Raw genomic sequence first — 21,982 nt, forward strand, 5'->3', positions numbered from 1 at the left:
TTTTGTTTATTTCCAAATCAGACTTCCCTCTCAAACTCCAGACTTGTAGTTTCAGTTGCTAGTATGACATTTCTACTTGGACTGTTTAACCCTAGAAATTACTCGTACTGCTGTAGACAGCCACATCTCAGTTGTTAGCAACTTGTCTTTTCAGTGGCTCAAAAAAACTTATGTCAGTCCAATTTTTCTTTTCTTCATTCCTTCCATCAGGAAGATCTTGTTGGTTCTATCTTTAACTTAGTTTTAGAATCTACTACTTCTTGTCCCCGCCAATGCTACCGTTACTTCACGCTTGGAATGTCTCATGCAGCTGTCTTCTCATTGGTCTCCCTGTATTTTTTTACTTTCCTCCCTACAGTTTGTTGTCAGTTTCACAGCTAGAGCAGTACTTTGAACTATAAGGCTGACCTCTCCTGAAAATGCCCCATCTCTCTTGGTTAAAAACCAAAGATTGTAGGACCTTGCAGTATTTGGTACCCTCTTAGCTCTCTGACCTTACCTCCAATTACTCTTTCTGTTGTTAACTCTGCTGCAACCACACAGGTCTCCCTGCTGTTTTAAAACATAGCCTGCTGCCCTGTCACCTTAGCACCTATGCATAAGCTGGTAATCCTCTGCCTAGAGCTTTCTTTTGCCAAATAGCTGCATGGCTCACCCTTTCCCCTCCTTTAGGCCTTTATTAAAACATCATCTTCTCCAAGCTCCTGGGGGGGCTCAGTCAGTTAAGCGTCCAACTTGGGCTCAGGTCATGATCTCACCATTTGAGTCCGAGCCCCACATTGGGCTCTGTGCTGACAGCTCAGAGCCTGGAGCCTGCTTCAGATTCTGTGTCTCCCTCTCTCTGTGTGCCTCTCCCCCATTCATGTGCACGCGCATGTGTGTGCGCGTGCGCTCTCTCTCTCTCAAAAAAAAAAAAAAAAACATTAAAAAAAAAAGTCATCTTCTCAGTGCGAGACCCATCTGCGCTGTAATTTATACCCCTTCCACACACTGTTGATCCCTTTTACGTTTCTCTACTTTTTCCCATAGTACTTTCACCATTTAACATGCTGTTTGTTTCTTAGGGTTGTTTTTTTTTTTCCAATTGTTCTTCTCACCATTGCCAAAAAGCAAACACCCCAGCACAGAAATTCAGTGTGTTTTGTTCACCTACAATAGTGCCCAACACATAGTAGACATTCAATAAATCTGTGTGGGGTAAATTAATGAATGGATGAGTGGCTTCCCATTGATTTTGGGATGACCTGTATCCTTTGGATGGCCTTCATGGTCCTGAAAGATTGAGATCCTAGCTATTTGCCAGAATTACCTCCTGCTGCTTTTCCCTTTCTGACTCTCCTACCAGCCCTTTAGGTCTTTCAATCCATCCATTATACCATGGTTTCTTTCATCACATGATGGAGTATTCCCTCTCCCTGTAATATGTGTTCCTTCATCTGCCTTGCCCACTCAACCCCTGCTTATTCTTTTCAGCTGAATTCAAATGTTATTTCTGCCAGAGAACCTTCACTCATCATCCTCTTTCCTCCAACAACCCAGGATTATATGCTTTCATTTCACCCTGATCTTCTTCCTGGAACTAGAATAGAAGTTCCAAGAGAGCAGAGACCGTGTCTGTCTTAGTCACTACAAAAATGTCCACATCGAGTCTGGCATGTAGTAGATGCTTAATAAATCTTTATTGAATGATAGATCTAATTTAATCCATACAGATAATCCTGTGAGGTACAGATCTAATTTATTAACCCAGTTTTACACACGAAAGTGAAAGAGCCCAGAAAGGTTTTCTGATTTGCCCGAGGAATATGGAATGCCCAGTAACAGAGGCATAGCTGTTTACCATCTTCTGGGTTGAAGTAGGAGAGTGGACTTTAGCAGGCTCTTTGTGCTGGGACTACGCTGGGAACCAGGAAATAGCTTCAGCTGTGACTTAGCAGGGCATATGGAAAGGATTACCTTGCGGTGTTCTAGTCCCAAACTCTTGGATGGTAAAACAAACACTCGTGAGGTATGTGTTCGGCATCTAACTGTTACTGGCTGTGAGGGAACAGCTATAAAACCCACTGCTTAAAAAACGAATTGTATACTGGGGCACCTGGGTGGCTCAGTTGGTTGAGCACCTGACTTCGGCTCAGGTCATGATCTCGCAGTCTGTGAGTTCAAGCCCCACATCAGGCTGTATACTGATGGCTCGAGGCCTGGAGCCTGCTTTGGATTCTGTGTCTCCCTCTCTCTCTGCCCCTCCCCCACTCATGCTCTGTCTCTCTCTCTCTCTCTCTCTCTCTCTCTCTCTCTCTGTCAAAAATAAATAAAAATTTAAAAAAATTTTAAAAATGAATGGTGTTTTACCAGTTAAATGCATTTGAAAATATTCAAAGGAAAAAAGGACCTGAGCCCTTAAAAATAGAGGTAATTAATTTCAGCAGAAAACAGATTAGAAAACTGCAGAAACCTGTGTATTTCAGTAAAAAACTAGATTTTTATGAATTTTTATATACTCGGGCATTTTTGGACTACTAGTAGTTCACATTCAGCATTAGTTAGAGTGATTTTCAATATAAGTTAGACATGAAGAGTCAGTTTAAATTTAGTAGGCCACTGGAAAAAAAAATTACTAGGGAGTTTATTTAGCATTTCTGACACACAGGATCAGTATATGTCAAATGTTATTAAAGTACTTTTTACTTTGTCAGATCATCACCATATGGTGTTGTCATACTTCTTTTAATCTTAGAAGTGAAGCCTTTTGGAAACTAGGGCTTCTATATGTGAGAAAGTAGAATTACAAAGCTTTCTTTTTTTAAGAGCAAGTGTCTTTCAGATCTAAAAATGTTCATAGGAAAATGCCCTATATGTGGAGCTCCTTGTGTTTGAAGAGAACAGTGCTGATTCAGTGAGATGTGGGACACAACTTAGGGACCTTTGTGAAGACTGATTTCATTTATCCAGGTGCTCTCTCAGCTCTACATACAGAGGCCATTGTGCAATAGAAAAATCAGTGGAAGATGCAAGAGAGAGATTAATTAATGATGGTTTATTCAAGTTGGCCTCATTTTTGGTGTCTCACATTGGTTTTGTAGTCCAGAACTCAGGTTGCCTCGCTGACTTTTTCCATAAATTTAGTAAAATCCTGTTCCTAGAGAATTTTCAAAGGTCAGAGCCTGTTACTCCCTAATGCCATTGTATTGCTAGTCTATGGATGGCTCTCTGGAGCAGTTTATAAGCTTGACATTATAAGTAAAAGTTATCCTTGTATGTCTGATTTAAAAAGTAGTAAGCAGACTTGACCTAATATGTTTGTTTTTTAGAAACTAAATTTCAGGGAAAATGTAGAAACTCTAAGTTGTTCAGGAATGTTGCAAAACAGTTCACTGAAGGAACTTCTAAACAAGAAGGTATATATAGACTATCCAAGCATGTATTGTTGCTTTAAAATACTTAAATTTGTTAAGCCTCCTAAGTCAGAATAAATAGAAAATAATGTGCATCTTAGACCAGTTGCCTCTTCAAGCATTGCCCTATACTATTAGATTTGTAGGACAGGTTCACAGATAAGTGAAAATATTTCCATTTCCTAACAAAGTCCCACATGAGGAAAAAAGTTCCTAAAAGGGATGTTTTAGGAGGAAGTGATTCTAAAACATCCATTAAGAGCATCATAATTGAGAGATCAAGCAAAGGTTCAAAACCTAAGAGAAAAGGAATTAAGTGAGTAGGTCTGAAGAGGTAATATAAAATCAATTGGTTTTTCAAACAGTTGTACACTTCAGCTGTCAAAAGTGCCGTAGGGGTTGGCTTTTCTTCATATATTTTTAATTCAGATGAAGCTGGTGATGGAGAATAAAAGCAGTTTGCAGTTTGTGAGCTTTGAATTAATTAAAAGTATGTTAAATTAACAAAAGGTATTATAAATGAAACTACGTTCCTCCATCCATCTCACTGTAGACACATTTAAAACCATATGAACTAGATATGGCTCATCAAACCTTCAGTTGTACTTGTCATAATTAGAATTGTTTTTCTTGATCTATTGTTTTTTATTAAGTTGTTTAGTACAGTTAAAACTGTCAGTGGATAAAAATAATTGCCACACGCTTTTATGGCTGCCTTGATGGGAATCTGTAGTTTAATTTTATATGTTTCTGTTGAATGCAGTCTTCTGTGTACATTCTCTTGCAACCTAATAAAAATAGTAAATAAAAAATTACTATTTTTTAATTTTTCATAAAAATTTCACCCTACAGATGGGACTTTAAAAGGCAACATTTGTTGTTAGAGTTTCGTTTGATTTTCATCAACTTTTTTGCTTTTATAATGAGGCTGTAACTCCTGGGTAGTGTTATTACAGGTCTGTATTACTGAAACGTTAAAAGCTTCAGATTGTTGAATGTGTGTGGTTTTGTGTGTTTATATGCACATATAAATGGTTGGGACATATTAATGTATATTTTTCCTCTCTCATTCTAGTTGGACTGATCCAGAGGTTTCTTGTACTTCAGATTTACATACCCTTGGGACAAGACTTCTCCACTGAATTGCTGTAAGATATACAGAACTTCTTTCAATGTTTTATGTGTATTAGACATTTGATCAATTGAACCAGTATGGACAGTCATTAATTACAAGTGGCAGTTTTTGCATTAAAGAGCAGTGACTTACCAAGCCGACATGAAGTAATTAAACTAATTTAATCGTATTTCTCAGCTATCTCTATAGTCTGTCATTTCCCAAGGGGAAAAAAGCAAATTTCATCTGTTTAAGAAAATATCAAAGGACTATGGATTTGACAATAAACAACCTATAACATGAAGAAAAAAATAATTTATAAGTTTGAACTTTTGGTTCAAATGAGGGATAACTTTGTACTCTATGCTATTGAAAACTATGTTTGGATTACAATGGATTGAAATACCTCATTTTAAAGTTATTTACTTAATGTGGCTCAAGCAGTTGAGCATCTTGATCTTGACTCTTGATTTTGGCTTAGGTCATGATCTCATGGTTTGTGAGTTTGAGCCCCACGTTGGTCTCTGCACTGATAGTTCGGACCCTGCTTGGGATTCTCTCTCTCTCTCCCCTTCTCTCTCTGCCCCTCCTGCATGTGCACGCACACGCTCTCTGTCTCTCTCTCAAAATAAATACATAAACTTAAAAAAAAAATAGTTATTTAGTCTAGAAATATTGGCCCTCAGTGTTGATATATGAATGGCTTGGAATATATTTTATTTTATTATTTTTAAAAAATGTTTGTTTATTTTTGAGAGAAAGAGAGGGAGATAGAGAGCTGGGGAGGGGTAGAGAGGGGTTGGGGAGGGAGTCCCAAGCAGGTTCCATGCTGTCAGTGCAGTGCCCAACATGGGGCTTGATCTCAGGAACCGTGAGATCATGACCTGATCCAAAATCAAGAGTCAGGTGTTTAACCGACTGAGCTACCCGTGCTCTGAAATATATTTGTTTTAAATAGCCTTGCTATGAACAGATTGTTTTAGGAAAAATGAGAATAGACAACTTTAATTCACTTGAGCTGTCTGTGGTCTGAGATGATTGTGAGAATGGAAATAATGCATTGATTTATGTACTCATATAGCATGGAATATTCCTTACAATTTCACTAACAAATTTGCACATTTGTTAAAACTTTAGACTTAAGGTATGGTATTTTCTCATTTCTCTTTGTAATTAATAGCTATCCAGTACCTAAGCTTAGTCTTTTATTTTCCCTGCTGGAATAAATAACTTTTCCTACTAATGAAGGTAATTTTGTACTAGTTATACTGGTGCAAGCGCAGAGGAAAGAAGAGCTTTCTTAATAAAATGAGAATAACATAAATTTCAGGTTATTCTTTTCTCTTTGTTTATGCGAAGTACATTATTAGTGATTTGTGCATATGTTGGAAAAATATGAATTTTAGGTAATAATATACAGTCTTGTTTTCTTGAAAGACAAAGGACAGATGGAACAATTTTTTGCCTTCGTTTTATTCAACTTTAAACCTCAGTAAATATCTAAGATTTTCTATTGTCCTCTGCCATGATTACCATAATTCTTTAAAATAGTTCTTATAGTAACAGGACCAAAAAATTATTTGATGCTCTTATGTATCTTTCCCTGGTTCTGCAGAAAAAGCATTTTCAAGACTCTCTAAAGGCATTCTAAAGGTACAGAGTACCATATAAAGCTTTATTTCCAGTGTAAGGGAAAGTGGTTTCCTACCAAATGGAAGGAGGCAAACTATATTTTATTTTTAAGCTTATTAAGTTTCTTATATAGAAATCCAGTACAGTACCTTTTTTTCTTCTGATCTCTACCACCGGTGCTTTTAGATTCTTAGGAAGCAGCAGTGGAGGCACTGGTGGTTGGTCTTCTGATCAAAGCTGTGTAAGACTCTTGGCTTGACCTTGGAGCAGAATCTTCTGCTGATGAGCATTCTTTTTCTATGCAAAATTAAGCTTTATTTGTGTCCTCAAATACTTGAGCTTATCACCCTAGCGTAGGCAATATACTGTTTTAGGCCTAGGCAATACACTGTTTTAACTAAGTTGATAATAACTAAAGCTTCAATTATTGAGAAATTGACAAGTATGTTAGGTTTAACTTAAGTCACAGCAAGAGAGCAGCTGATGTGAATAGCCTATCACTTTGTTACCCTGTTATTTTTTTTTCAAAATTTTTTTAATGTTTATTTTTGTGATACAGAGAGAGCACAGGTGGGGTGGGGCAGATACTGAAGCAGGTTCCAGGCTCTGAGCTGTCAGCACAGGACCCGACACGGGGCTCAAACTCACGAACCGTGAATTACATGAGCCGAAGTCAGACACCCAACTGACCGAGCCACCCTGGCGCCTCTGTTACCCTATTATTAATGAATGCTCTCGGCTGATGTAAGGGTAGGGAAACATTTGGTGGAATTAATTATTAGACTTTGAGTTCATTTGACTGTAGTCATAGATTGTTTTGTTCTCATACCCACATGGACAAACAAGTATTTGGATTTTTCAAATGGCTTTAGTTTTTTGGTTTTTGTTTTTTTTTTTTTAAGTTTATTTTTGAGAGAGAAGCATGCATGCATGCTCGCGCATGGAAGAGGGGCATAGAGAGAGGCAGGTAGAGGATCTGAAGCAGGCTCTGCACTGATAGCAGAGAGCCTGATGTGGGGCTTGAACTCATGAACTGTGAGATCATGTCCTGAGCCGACACTTAACTGACTGAGTCACCCAGGTGCCCTTCAAATGGCTTTAGTTATAGTTTTAGCAAAATAAATGTCTTATGGACAAAGGTCAAAATTATCAAATAATATGGGGAAGACATTCTGTGTCCTGATCTTGTGAATTTATCAGATTATAAGGAAATGTATTAACTCTGCATTTGAATTTGTTGCTAATAGATAATCAAAATATTTTGCCATTTTAGGAAGTAATGACAGAGACCATATTTTTACAAGAAAGAAGGTAGAATAACGAGTTGAGATTGTCTTTGTAACTACAGCATTTTTTTTTCTTAAATGAAAGGACTTTTTTCAGCGCCCTTCGTGTTTTACGGTGTTTCTAGCAGCATAGCTCCAGGCTATTTTAAATAATACATTTCTCTAACAAGCTTGGAAAGCCATATAGCAGAAAGATATCTGGCTTCTGAAATTTTCCGTTGTCAGAATGGGAGAGGCATTTTGTTTCACAAAGACACGTTTACACATCAAGAGGTTTTTGTAAGTGGAGTCTTGCCAGCTGGATTATGAATGCAATCATCATTTCTTCAGCATCTTCCCATGTCTCTCACATCCACTAGATGATTGTACTGCTCAGGGGGAGGTCACGCATCTGTGGGATAGTGGATGCCTTAGAACCAGCAGCGGCTCTGCTTGAGGAACCACTCATTCAGTCAGTCCACACGTCACCGAATTCCTATTCCTGTCATGCAGTGTGTTTTGCATGGAGTGGTGGGGTTTGGAGGGGGGGGGGCGGTTTACGTCAAACCTGTACACTTTCCAACTCTCACTTCTACCCTCCTAGTCCCAAACTGCCATCACGCCACCCCTCATCTGCTGTTGAGCATCCCAGTGGATATACCAGATTCTTCTCCTGTCTTTTTTTCATTTTAATCTCCACATTGCAGCTAGAGTGTGCTTTCTACTTTTGGGATGAGCACTGGGTGTTGTATGGAAACCAATTTGACAATAAATTTCATATATTGAAAAAAAAAATAGAGTGTGCTTTCTAAAAACCACCCGGAATTCCCATTGTACTGAGAATCAGCTCTCAAGTTCTTGATAGTCCTGTGTGCTCTGGTCTCTCACCTTTCCCTTCTCATCTCGTCCCTGTCTGCCCTGCACTCACATTTGTCCACCAAACTGGCTCATTTCCAGCCATACTGGCTTTGCCGGATGAAGTCTTTTCTTAGGCTTCTACACGCAAGTGGTTCATATCCCCATTTCTTCGCCTTGCTGACTCCTTCTCAGTCTTCTCATCTCAATTTATGTGCCCCTTCTTCAGAAAGGTCTTCTTGGATTTCACCCCACTAAATGAATTTCATCTTTTCTGCTCTTTTCTAGCACCCCATTCTTTTCCTTCTTTGTAACTATACCAGTTTGTAATTCTGTACTTACTTGATTATCTGTCTTTTGGGGTAGATTTTGAGTTCCATGAGGACAGGGACCCTGTGTGTTCTACTCATCTGGATATGCCAGGACCTAACAATGCCTGGCACAAAAGCTCTGAAAGGTGGATGAGTGGGCACTGGGGACAAATGGATTGAAATGAACAGGACCCAGTCTCTGTCCTCACAGAGTTTATTCTGAGGGCGAGAGATCAGTTAAAGGGCAATTGAAATACACCTTGATAAATGTTATGATGACATAACAGCGAGACTTGTAGGTAACATGTGAAGTACTAGGTAGAAGTAAGAGCGTAGGCTTGGACCTGGACAGATCCAGTCCTGTTTTATCTCTGTGTGACTTTGGGCAAATTACTTAACTCTCCTCACCCATGGGATGAGAGTAATAATACCTACTACACTGGTGTGTCATAAGAATTAAATGAGAAAATTAACATAAAATAATAATGGCTTACATTTATTAAGTACTTGCTATATACCAGACATTGTCCAAACACTTTGTTTTAGCTGAAAGAATCCTCAGAACGAGCCTCTGTTATTGCCTCTGTTTTGAGGAAAGTGAAGTCCAGGATGGTTCATGAATTTGCCATAGGTCATAGACCTACTAACTCTTAGAGCTAGAATTCACACTTGGAGTTTAAATGTGGAATGTGTTTAAATATGTGCCCTGCACCACTATGCCCTGCTGCCATACTTGAAAATACCATTATTTTTCTATCTAACTATACATGCATACATATGTAGTAGGGATATTTTATTTGAATCCTATATGAGACGAAAGGGGTAAGACTTCTACACCTTCTTTAGGGGCTTCCTGTAATAGTGTTAGCATTAGAGTTTGGGGAAGGAAAAGTCTGAGAGGATCTGAGAGGATCCTGTTTCTTCAGAGCTGCATAACCTGACCAGAGTTATCTAAGCATATTACATTTTGGGTATAGAGCAAAGGGAGTGTTTACTGTACTAACGCATAGTGTATTTAGCAATAAAATAACGGAATTCTCTCTTCTCTCTTGGTGTCAACCCACAAAATAAAATTCCCTCCCTTTTTAAAAATAAACTCTTCATTTTGACTTGCATATTTCTTAGCATTAGTTGCGGTTTTCATTTCCAAAGTATTTTGGTGCATCTCTAGCTCACTATTTGACCTGAAGTTAAATGATTTAATAAACAGCAGATTTTTAAGAATTCTTTCCTTTTGTGATCTCTTCCGTACATGGCAGTGGGAAGCCAGTGGTTCCCCTGTGTGGGTTGTTAGGTGTTTCAGAACCTGGGGGCAGACATCTGGTATGCTGGAGGAACACTATGAACCTGAGCTCTTGGAAGAGAACCAACTGCATCTTGAAATAGAAATCCATTTTGCTATATTTGATGCTGCCAATCACACTAAATGATTTTGGAATATTACATTTTTTGATAGGAATTGCATTCATTATACTGAATAGTGTTGAGATGCATTAATTCCTTTCTCCTGATTTTGTCATTATCTCGATGAATTCTGAGAGACATTTTATATTGTTAATGCCTCTAGTGAACTGACATTATTTTTCTCATTTTCACTCATCTCAACCAGGGCTTTTTCAGGATGTGGGATGAAAACACTATGAAGCTGGTGGTGGGTATCATGTGCTCTTTGGAGGCTGGGATGCTTAGCCTGTATAGGTCCTGGGAAATATTGCCAGAAGGGTTCACATTTTGAGCCTTTGGCTATTTGGAGTACTACTTTCATGTGGAATCTCACAAGGTAAATTCTTAAAAAAGAGAGACTTCTGAAAGGGCCCCTAGTCCTTTCAAATTTGAACTGATTTGTTGTGATCTCCACATTGCAATATTCTGAATTTGAAACTCTATCTGAATAGAATTAAATGATTTTAACCTAGAATTTGATCTAGGATTTGTGATGCTCATTCCAGAATCCTTCTTTTATCTTTTTGCTCTATCCCCTAGTTATATGCCTTTGGGTCAGGCTCTTAAATTCCATCTCAGTTTGCTCTTCAGTGTATGGTAATGTAAACTTCTTAATTTTATTGTAATTGTCAGAGTTAATCGGAGATGTTGGGGCTTTTTCTAAGAAATTTTAGGAGGTTTAGGTCCATGTGGATCTTAAAGCTTTCCATTTCTGTAAAAATGGAAAACTGAAACATACCCATCCTACAAAACAAAGCTTTAGCCTTAAGGTAATTTTATGAAAGTTTCCCCTACATCACCTTTCCTATTTTGTTGCTAGTGAGCCAGACAAAGAGGTCAGAAAAGAAGTTTAATAGAAGTTTCAGGTCCTTCGACTCTATTGAATTTTGCTCCTAATGCCTCTTCTTCAGGAGCATTGGAGACAGTAGACTCCTTTGAAACTGTATACCAAGTAAAAGGAATATGGCTTCACAGCTGCAGACCTGTTCTTTTCACACGTTATTAGTCTTCTTCAGACACTTTAAAGCCACCAGAGTCGAAAGAACAGCTAAATTTCATGTCTTTACATCAGAATGACATTGGTGAGAGCTTTTGAGATTGTGTCCATTTAACCAAGCACAACGCTTCTCATGGAAAATTTACTTTATGTTTTTGGTCATTTTGGCACCTTCCTTTAAAGAAAATAGTGGTTGCTGTGTAGCTTTAAAGTTATTTGTAAAAATGATGTTATCCAAGGACCAAGTATTGTATTATCCAATAAAATCCTTTATATCACTTAGTGAATACATGTCTAAACTGTGTGTTTAGAACCAGGCAAAAATGGCCAGGATTTGCTCTTTTTTAAACTAGAAATATGGTGTACTAAAGTGGTCATGACATTGCGAGTTTGATTAACATTTTGAATGTATCTCATGCTAATTCTGACTTCTATTTTTTTCTTTTTAAAATCATCAGTATTTAAATCTCATTATTTTAATTATGTCCAATTAAATGTGCTTGCATAATCAGTATATTTTGTTACATGCATTCGTAAAGAGAGCACTTTAAGATGTTTTGCATACTGACTTTCATAATATGTTAAATTTGCATGCTTTAAAATAGGTTTTGTGTAGAAGTTTTAGGTAACACGTGGTAGGTATACAAATCAGATACTCTATTCTTTAATCTCTTAAATGTCTTTTGAGCAATCTTTTCTTTCTGGTTCTTAGTTCAGTTCATTTTACTTCTCTAAATTATCTTGGCAGTACTCTTTAGCTAACCTAGATATATGCTGAAAGCTAAAACACAATACTAGCAAAGAAAAATTGCATGTATGGAAATATTTGGAAGTGTCCTTACTCTGTCAAATCATAATAAGAGGCCATGTATTTGTTAAAGCACTGTGCAGATAAATTATTGCCCCAAACACCATCAGGGCATAAGTCAGAGTCCTGTCCTGAGTCGTCTTGCAGGTTTGGGAGTCACTGGCTTTGCCGTGTGTTAGCTTGAAGACCCTGGGCAAGTTGCTGAGTCCTCTGTGTGTCACAGCCTCATCTGTACAATGGGGATGATATTTATACCTATTTATGGAGTAATTATGAGGATTGAGTTGGATAATGTCAAACGGTAACTGCATAATTTACAATTTTTTATGTCTCTAAATAAGAGTGCAGGGATATTTAATTTTTAGATTGTCCTTCTAAAACATTTTGAGACAAGTTGGGCATGTCTGTTTTCCCTGTGAAATCTTCATGGTACTCATCCCTGACGAGAGATGGAAAAGTAGCTTTTCTTTGATCGAAGTCTGCTTGACTAATGACTCATGCCAGTTCTCTATCTGGAAGAAAGTGATCAGCATAAACATGAAGAGACGTGACTCCCACCCATTGAGTATGGGTGTTAGCAATTTATTTAGAAGACAACTGTAGGAACTCCCGGCTTCAGAGCGTTGGTTTGAAGGGACTTACAGGTGACCGGGCCAAGCGTGGAATCACAGATAGAGAAGAAGGTTCATCTGTGAAGAAACAGGCCCTGGGAAAAACAAAGCATATAAATTTCCAGCACTTAAGGTATAAAATTTAGGCCTTTGCTATTTACCAGTGCCCGTGTTCTCATTCACTAGCAGGGATGATTAAAGACTACTCATAGCAAATCACATATCTTCCAGATGCTCTTCCTTCTTTGATATGGCAGAGTTGGAAAGATCGATTTCTTCAATGTCATTGATACATAGCTTACTTTTTATTGTCAGGAGAAATAATTCATCTAGTTTGTTTCTCCTTCCCTATCACTGCATTTTATTTTTAGTCTGGCACTTAGTAATTTCAGTTATTCAAAATAAAATCATCTTAAACATCTACAAAATACAATATAATATGTATGTTATGGGACTTATATGGTCCCTATTATAAAACTTATAATAATAAAGGAATTTTTATTAATGGAGCATTCTAGAACTTCTTAATGTGGAAGCAAAATTCCTTGTTAGCAATTAAAATATGTCATGAAACTTTATGAAGTCATTTGGCTTTAAGTCGTCCAGTAATAAATACAAGGAGAAACCCTCAATGGGGAGGGCTGGTATCTCTAGAATTCCTGATTTTTGTAATTTTCCCCCCATAAATTGTAGAATTTCTTACCTGGATGCGCAGATACTTTGGCATCTTTATTTGGATTCACAGAAATAACTTTGATGGAATGAAATATGTATAATAAATGATGAATGTCTTACAATAGCACTTACACATAAATCTATTATAGCATTTATCACATAATGGTCTTATTATTTATGTATCTCTGCAACCAACTCCATACCCTAACTAGACCATGAGATTTTCAGGGGCTAGTCTATTTGGATCCCAATGGAGCTATCTTTGAACTTCGAATTTCTTTCTTTCTTTTTTTTTTTAAGTTTATTTATTTTGAGAGATACAGAACGCATGCATGGGGTGGCGGGGAGAGGTAGAGAGAGGGAGAGACGGAATTCCAGGCAGGCTCCGTGCTGTCAGCACAGAGCCTGATGTGGGGCTCAACTCACGAACTGTGAGATCATGACCCGAGCCAAGATCAAGAGTCAGATGCTTAACCAACTGAACCACCCAGGTACCCCTCTTTCTTTTTTTCTTTAAGTTTTATGTATTTATTCTCTACCCCCCATCTGGGGCTCGAGCTCATGAACCCAAGATCAAGAGTTGTATGCTTCCTCCGACTGAGCCAGCCAGGAGCCCTGAACTTTGATTTCTAAGTCCTATTCTCTCTTTTTTTCAGTCTTATGTACATGTTGGGTTGATAATGTTTATATGTTTTATACGAGCAGAGGATGCCATTTCTCCCTCAAAAGATTGAAATCCACTGATACGTGGTTCGACCTTCTCTTTAAAATTGAGTAATACTGCATAGTTAAAGTAACTGACATTGCAAATTCCAACTACATTAAAGTCCTCTGTTGCTGGGAACTCTTAACATTTGCTTTTATTTTTTTAATGATCAACATTTGAACTTTAAGTTTTAACCTTTGGTCATAGGCAGCCTAGATCCATGACCATCAAATTTGCCACAGCCCAAGCTTCTTCATCCAAAGGCCCTACCGAGTTGGTGGTCACTGGGCACCCATGGTCTTTTTGGATCTGACCTGATGCCCCTCTGCCTCCATGACTCGCTCCACTCCCTTCCCCTTGCCATAGACACCCTGGTTGCTGAACACCAAACACGCTCTTATGCCTTTGGCTTAAGTTTCCATCCAACCTAATCCTGTCTCTTCACCTGCCAAACTCAAATATGTATTCTCCATGAATCCTCTCCGAGTTCTCTGGTTGCAGTCAGTCTCTCCATTCTCAGTGTTCCCATACTTGTGTATATGATTACTTTGAGGATAAGGACAACTTATTCATCACTGTGGTCACTCACAGCACTTAGAAGAATTCTGTGTGCATGGTGAGTCCTCAGTAATTCTAGTTTATATTGTATTATGCTGAAATGTGTTAATATACTGTCAAAGTGGTTCTTAGATTAGAAAAAGATAGAAAAAGAAATAAGAATTAGAGTGAGAAGGAGGTGAATGGGATTAAGAAAGTGTCCAGCTTTCCTCTTCTCAGCCCTTAATGCCTGGAAAACTACTAACTGAGCCTTAATTTAACCTTTTATTTGCCCTGCCAAGTATAAAGTACATTTCTTCTAGCTACACCTCTGCTGGCAGGATAGTAACTATTTTGAAGAATGAAGAGAGTCAGGAGAACTTACGTAAGGAGAAATAAGTACCCTTGAGTTTTCTCAAAATGGTTATGTGGGTAGGAGTATATGTAAGTAAATGTTCTCAAGGCTGGATTAAAGCTAAGGAGCATCACATTTGGCTTTTTGATAAAAATTCTGATTGTAAGCCCATAACAGAGCTCCAAGAGAACTTTAATTAAAACCAAGTAGTCAGCACTTTTTTATTAGAACACATTAGTGATCTTACATTTTATATCTTTTTCATATTTTAAAAGCTATTATAATAAATTGAAACAATGACAGTGATATGAAATCCTCAGGATAGTTGGAGGTTGGTTACATTTGTTAGCAGTAAATAGGTACAGCTGTTCTGTTTCTATACGTAGGTATTACCATCCGCTTTGTTCTGAGATTAAGTGCCATTGATTTACAACTTGGAAAATAAATTATTTAAAACATATGTGATTACTGCTATACCATAAACATAGTGATTTGTAATAAAATGTACACATTCACTATATTTTAGAAATTGATGTGTTAGCATAAACTTTTAAAACATTTTAGAAGTTCAGTTCTCTATTATTGTAGGGGATCTATAAATCATATCTAACCCCTATGTTTTACAGAAAAAACCCTGAGACTCAGAAAAGGGATGTGACATTTTTCAAGACACAAAGTTTCTTAGAGGCAAAGCCAACACTAAATCCAGAACTCCTGACTCTCTAGCATCTTTGCTTGACATCTTTGCTGCTTTTTAGTGCTTGCGTTGGAAAAAGGGAAAGATGTAGTATGATTTTATAATCATGGTTTTTGACACCTTGAGAGTGAAGTTACTTGCGCAAGTACTTTGGACTACCAGTTGTGGAAAGTTAATTCTGTTACCGTAATCTGAATTTCTGTTCCTCCCCAATCCCTGTCCTCTAAAAACCACCAGAAATAATTAATTCTGTGTTTGGGTCAGGATTAGCAAAATTCAAAAAAAAAAAAAAAAAACAAAAAACCTACTTTTAAGGATTGTTTGGTTGTTAAGGACATTAATCAATTTAAATTATGTCTGGTAGAAGGATAAGTATTAAAACATGGAGAGCTTATAAGAACCCAAATGTACAACTTGATACAGGCCTCTTAGGAGGTGATGGTTGTCATTAATTTCTCTCTCTTTTCCTCTCTCTTTCTCTCTCAGCTACTCTCTCATTTCTTATCCTGTGAGTCTTCTCTGTTCTGTTTCATCTCACAAACCACCTTCCTCTGTTTGTCATTGTGAATGTGGGCAAATATGGCTACCAGTAAGTCCCTCTGTGACCCTACAACTCCAATACCCATCACTGTCTGACCAGATTCAGTAGGTGTATCTTACAATGCATAGATCTGAAAGAATAATCAGAATCAGTTATTGGCCAATCATTGGCCTTAAGCCAGCCGTCTTTGGTTGCAGCTTCAGAAAACAGATACCCTGAGAAGAGGGTATGGGGAGGGCAGGCAGATGGGCTGATAGACCCACTTGTACTCTCTTCTGAGTGTAAACATTTTTCAGTTACCTCAGAACCTCTTTCTTTCTCAGTTAGCTGCCCATGAGCTCTACGGATTCCTGAGCCCCTCTAGTGGGTGGTATTTAGGGGTACATAGTAGCCAGAATTTTTTATTGGAGTGAGATCTACTTTTTTTAAAAAATATGTTTATTTTTTGAGAGAAAGAGAGCAAGCTGGGGAGGGGCAGAGAGAGAAGGAGAGAGAAATCCCAAGCAGGCTCCACTGTTGTGAGCGCAGACCCCACACAAGGCTCAAACTCATGAACTGTGAGATTGTGACCTGAGCCAAAACCAAGAGTCAGGCGCTTAACTGACTGAGCAACCCAGTTGCCACTTAGAGTGAGATCTACTTTGATGTTATTCCTGTCCTATGTCATGTACTTCATGTATGTGGAATCCTGTATAAAATGTCTTAGTTAATCAGGGTAGGCTCTGCTTTGTGCACTCACTCAAGGACTAAGCACCATTTTTTTTAGTGCTTCTTTAGCTGATTAAGCACTGAGTAGATTGGTTAGGTTTGTTGAACATCTACAGTATGTTAAGCTCATTTCATACTGTATTTGCCAAGTTTGCTAAGGTGCCTTACAACAGGTTTTTTATATATATTTCTGTCTCACATGACCTGAGAGCTTCAGGTGAGCTGTAGCTATGCTTTAGCTCTAGGTCAACTACATATCTAGGCTGTGTCTTCTCATTCTAGAACCTGCACTGAACAAACAGCCCCTGTGTGGGACATGCTCTTCATGAGGCAAGGGCAGAAGAGCAAGAGTCTGAGCAAAACCACACCAGTGAATTTAAAGCTTCTCAGATATGTGTGGGACATGTTACTTATATTTATATCCATTGGCCGACTCAAGTCATACAGCCAAGCTTAAAGTCAGTGGGTTGGGGATATATAAACATCTTACATAAAAGTGATAGTAAGTAATTGTGAACACTGATAATATACACAAACACATATGTGTATTGTCCCATCCAGTTATCATAACACTCTTAAATACAGATATCCTCACCATTGTACAATGTACTAATTTAACAATTATCTATTTAGCACCTACTGTGTCCTAGACACTATGCTTTTCAGTTAATAAAGGTCAACGGGAGACTATCACTATACCATCCTTTATATTTTAACAATATGGATTTATTTTATTTAAAATGTTGTGACTTTTGTATGTACTCCTATTTGTTGTGAAACTGTGTTGTTTTTTTTTACACTTTTTGGTCACAGGACCCCTTTACACACTTAAAAATTATTGAAGACTCCAAAGAGTTTTCATTTATGTGGGTTATATTTGTCAGTATTTACTGTATTAGAAATTAAAAGTAAATTTGAAAGATATATATTATTTAGAAATAATAACCCTATTACATGTTAGCATAAGTAACTCTGGATAACCAGCATAGAATATCTATATTTTCTAAAGCAAACAAGAAAAGGAACACAGAGTGGCATTGTTTTACACTTCGGTAAATCTCTTTAATGTCTGGCTAACTAGAAGACAGGTGTATTCTCATACCTGATTCTGTATTCAGTCTCTTATGGGATAATATGTCATTTCACCTCTGGCAAACTCCATTGTGTACTCATAAGAGAATGAAAAGGACAAAGAATGTCTTAGTATTGTTCCAAAAATAGTTTTGACATCACAGAGCCCCTGAAAGGGTCTTGGAGACTGGGATCCCCAAACTGCTCTTTGAGAACCAAGAGTCCCTTAAACACACTTTGAGAACTGCTCTTCTAAAGTATATTCTGAAAGCAAGCACATGATATCCTCAGTGCATTTTCCTGGAGCATTGCCTTCCTATTAATCTATTTTATAACTCAAGTGACTTTATTAGTCAGGTAGGCTAACTGCTATAACAGATAACCCACTAATCTCAGTAATGTAACACATTAAAGTTTGTTTTCTGTTCTTGCTGTAATTCAGTTCAGGCCAGGTAGGGGCTCTGATCACACACAATCATTGAGGGACCTACACTCCTTCCATCTTCCATCTAGGACCTTGGAGTCCTCTACTGGATCTTCTGTATCTGGATAGCAGGTACAGAAGAGAGAGTTTAGAGAATCACCTGGGGAGATATTTGAGGTCACATTCCTCTGGCCAGAACTCCTCTACCACCCATAACAGCATTGGAAGCTGGGAAGTAGGGTCTGGCTCTGTGCCCAGAAGAAAAGGAAACAACAGGTTTTGGCCAAGACATACCATCCTTTACCAGCTGAGTTTCTAATAAATAAGTTAAAAGAAAATTATGATTTACTGTCAGCTCTTTTGACCTTATGAAACTTAAGTGATACACAGTGCAAAGCAATAGTACCTCATGCTTTGAGAAAAATTGTAGGGACATGCAGTCGAAAATAATTTTTAAATATTGTGGGGCGCCTGGGTGGTTCATTCAGTTGAGCGACTGACTTCGGCTCAGGTCATGATCTCGTGGTTTGTGAGTTCGAGGCCCACGTCGGGCTCTGCGCGGATAGCCCATTTTGGATTCTCTTGTCTCCCTCTCTACCCCTCCCCCGCTCACAGTCTGTCTCTCTTTCCTTCAAAAATAAATAAACATTTAAAAAAACCCTTTAAAATAATTTTTAAATATTTAAAATTTTTATTTTGAAATAATTAATTGCAAACATGGTACAAAGAACTACTTTTATCCAAATTCACCAATTAACATTTTACCACATTTGCTTTTACTTTCACTGTGTATACGCACGTGTGTGTGTGTGTGTGTGTGTGTACATACACATTTTCCCTAAACTATCTGGGAGTGAATTGCAGACCTTCTACTCCTTTACTAAATACTTGAGTGTGTACCTACTAATAACAAAGACATTCACTTACACAACCACAGTATAATTTTCAAAATCAGGGTATTCAGCATTGATGCAGTATTATTACTCATGGTATAGACCTACTGTCCTTTGTAGCAATTATGTTTTTAGTCTAGGATTATACATTTCATTTAGTTTTCTTTGTCTTCAGTCTCCATCAATTTGAAATGGTTCCTCAGCTCTTCTGTGTCTTTCACATCAATGACTTTTCTGAAAAGTTCAGGCTAGTTATTTTGTAGAATGCCCTTTCATCATGTTTTTCTGATGTTTTCCTTATTAGATTCAAGTTCTACATTTTTGACTTTAGAAATACTATGAAAGAGGTGTTGTATCCTTCTCAGTGCATTTTACCAAGAGGCATATGATGTTGGTTCATTCCATTTTAGGTGGTGGTAACTTTGATCCCTTGGTTAAAGTGATGTCTTCGAGGTTTCCTCATGGTTAAGTTACGACTTTTCTCTTTAAATTATTAAGTCATTTATGGGGATATGCCATGATAGTGTGTAAATATCTTGGTCCTCATCAAGGTTTCCTTTACTAGTTTAGCATGATGATTCTTGCCTGAATCATTTATTATTTATAATGGTTACAAAATGAAGTGAATTTTTAAGTTATTTTCCAGTTACACATATAAGAAACAAGTGTGGTAGACACTTGTTGGCTCTCTGCCTAGCATACTTTGCCACATTTTTCTCTTCCTAAAATTTTCTGTGTTTTGTTTGGATATCTCCCCCTGCCTAATGGCAGTCTTTGTATTTCTAGTAAAAGTGATGACAACATAGCCAGCCCCTGGTGTGGACTTTGATTGATAGGTCAGTTAGTACATTCCATCCACTTAGCCACATTTATTCTTTTAGGAGTGGGAGTCTGACCTACTCTAGCCCAATCAGAGTGAACTTTAGGGCTCTTGTTTAGGTTGCTGGACTGGAGGATCATTTGCATCTGGCAACTGTCATGTGACCATGAGGATAAAGCTGACTCAGGTGGCAGAGGAGAGAAAGAGAAAGAAATTGGGTCATTGATGACTGTTTTGAGCTGTTAAGTCAGTCACCCCTGAAGCCTGTCCTACTTCTGTGGTTTCCAATTATGTGAGCTAATAAATTTCATTTATTAAGTGAGCTAGCTTGAATTGGGTTTTCTGTTAACTTTTGACATAGAGTCCTAACTGATATTCTCAGTAACAAATAGAAATAACTGGTTTACCGGATATTTTAAAGATGGTACGGAGGATGTGTGCATAAAACTTTTCCAGCACAGAAAGAAATGGACATAAGGGTTTGTTTGTTTGTTCCCTCACCAGCGTTGTGGTAGCACCCTGGCAGAGGCTACTAACAAAGGTGAAAATACCAGAATCAGCAAGGTATGTCCAATGTGTCAAAGGGTCATGAGCTCCATAGTTTCGGAGAGAGGCTAGATTCGTTTGACTTATTTCGGTTAACCAAACCAGCTTCAGTGAATTAAATCACAGTAGGGGCATCAAACGCAGGCATGTTGGAGTGTCACAGAAGCCCAAGGATACTGATGCAGCTGGGTGTGGAAGCCAGCATTAGAAAGCCTTAAGCACTCCCTCTCACTCCTCTGTCTCAGCTGTTCTGTGTTTCTGCTTCGTTTCCAGTCCTACCAGGCAATTTCAAAATACCTAGAGAGTGAATATGATTGTGTTAGTTGGGGTCAGGCATTCACTTCTGTTCAGTTCAGTTGTGCTCATTGGTATAAAATGATTTCAGAAGACCTAGCCCTGAGGTTATGGAGATTTCAGGGAGGGAGTCAGAGACTCCAGAGTTGGCTACTAGAGAAACATTTATAAATGCCACAGCCAGTTGAAGTCATAATTGTAAGCAGGAATAATTGATCTGTGATGCCTTTCTTCCCTCTCAGGACTTCTGCCCCTCATTATTGGCCTGTATTTCTCTCACTTGAATTCTTCCAAGATGCTCGTTAATAAGATCTTAAGGTGTGGGTTGTAATCATTTCCAGGATATGTTTTATTTTACTAAGTTCATGTTTTACACCAGCAGCATCAGCAGCCTGGGAATTTGGACTGCAAATTCTTAGGCTCCACTCCTGAAGTACTGAGGGAGAAACCAGCAATCCGTGTTTTAACAAGTCCCTCTAGGTGATGCTTGATGCCCTTGATGTCTGAAAACCACCACCGTGGGGAATTCTGGAAACCCATGAGGTGGCCGGAACCCGGGCTCTGTCGTCTTGCCAGCATCTGTTCCCTGGTTCTGCTTGACTATCAGAAATATAGCCAAATTTTCCTCACCCATTGGCTCAAAAGAGAACCCTAAGCTCTGGCCACTAAAGAGGAAAAGAGACTTGAGCTGCAGAAAGGTTCTGTCTTCAGCTCTAGAGTCTGTCTCTTCAGTTTAGACCCAAGGGCCCACCCATGCATCTAGCATTTCTGGACCTTTTTCTGCCTGTGTGTGCAGAAGTCTGAAAGCCCCTGTTCTTTCTCCACATCCCTGCTCTTTCTATGACTCCCTCCCTTCTCCTCTTTCTTCTTTTCTCTCTTACCCTCATTTTATTTCTTCTTTCTCTTCTAAATCCTTCTTTCTCCTTGCCTTCTCTTTCTTTCCTTTGCCTTCTCTTTCCACTCCACCTTTTTTATTCTTGCCCTTTGCCTTCTACTTTTTCCTTTTTCATTGTTTTTCTCATTTTCTTTTTCCTTCTTCCTTCTCCTTCTCATTTCTTGTAATTCTCCCCATTTTATTACTCTTCCTCCTCTGACTTCTGCTTGGAGGGGTAAACTCGCTCAAGAAGAGAATAGATGAATGCCTGCGGGCCACAGAAAGTGGCAGATGCCATTGCTGTTGTCCTTCTTGCGACCTCCAGACATCCTTAGACACCCAGGGTAACTTCAGGATTATCCGGGGTCTGGGACTGCCCCCTCCTGCACCTGTTCAGCAGGATCCAAGCTTTT

General features: G+C 38.3%; 1 protein-coding gene across 18 annotated transcripts in view; it reads left to right on the forward strand.

The window, feature by feature from the left end:
- CFAP20DC (CFAP20 domain containing) overlaps nucleotides 1-21,982 on the forward strand; it is a 240,243-nt gene that overhangs the window by 8,996 nt on the left and 209,265 nt on the right. For 17 of the 18 annotated variants that reach the window (XM_058726364.1, XM_058726363.1, XM_058726354.1 and 14 more), the window contains one exon: nucleotides 4,468-4,540. In XM_058726364.1, coding sequence (XP_058582347.1) covers nucleotides 4,468-4,540 — 73 coding nt within the window. Of the gene's footprint in view, nucleotides 1-4,467; nucleotides 4,541-14,305; nucleotides 14,426-21,982 lie in introns of those variants that run through there. The other variant, XM_058726357.1, reaches the window with a different exon arrangement.

Source organism: Neofelis nebulosa, chromosome 4 (genome assembly GCF_028018385.1).
Source record: "Neofelis nebulosa isolate mNeoNeb1 chromosome 4, mNeoNeb1.pri, whole genome shotgun sequence".
Taxonomy (NCBI): Eukaryota; Metazoa; Chordata; class Mammalia; order Carnivora; family Felidae; genus Neofelis; species Neofelis nebulosa.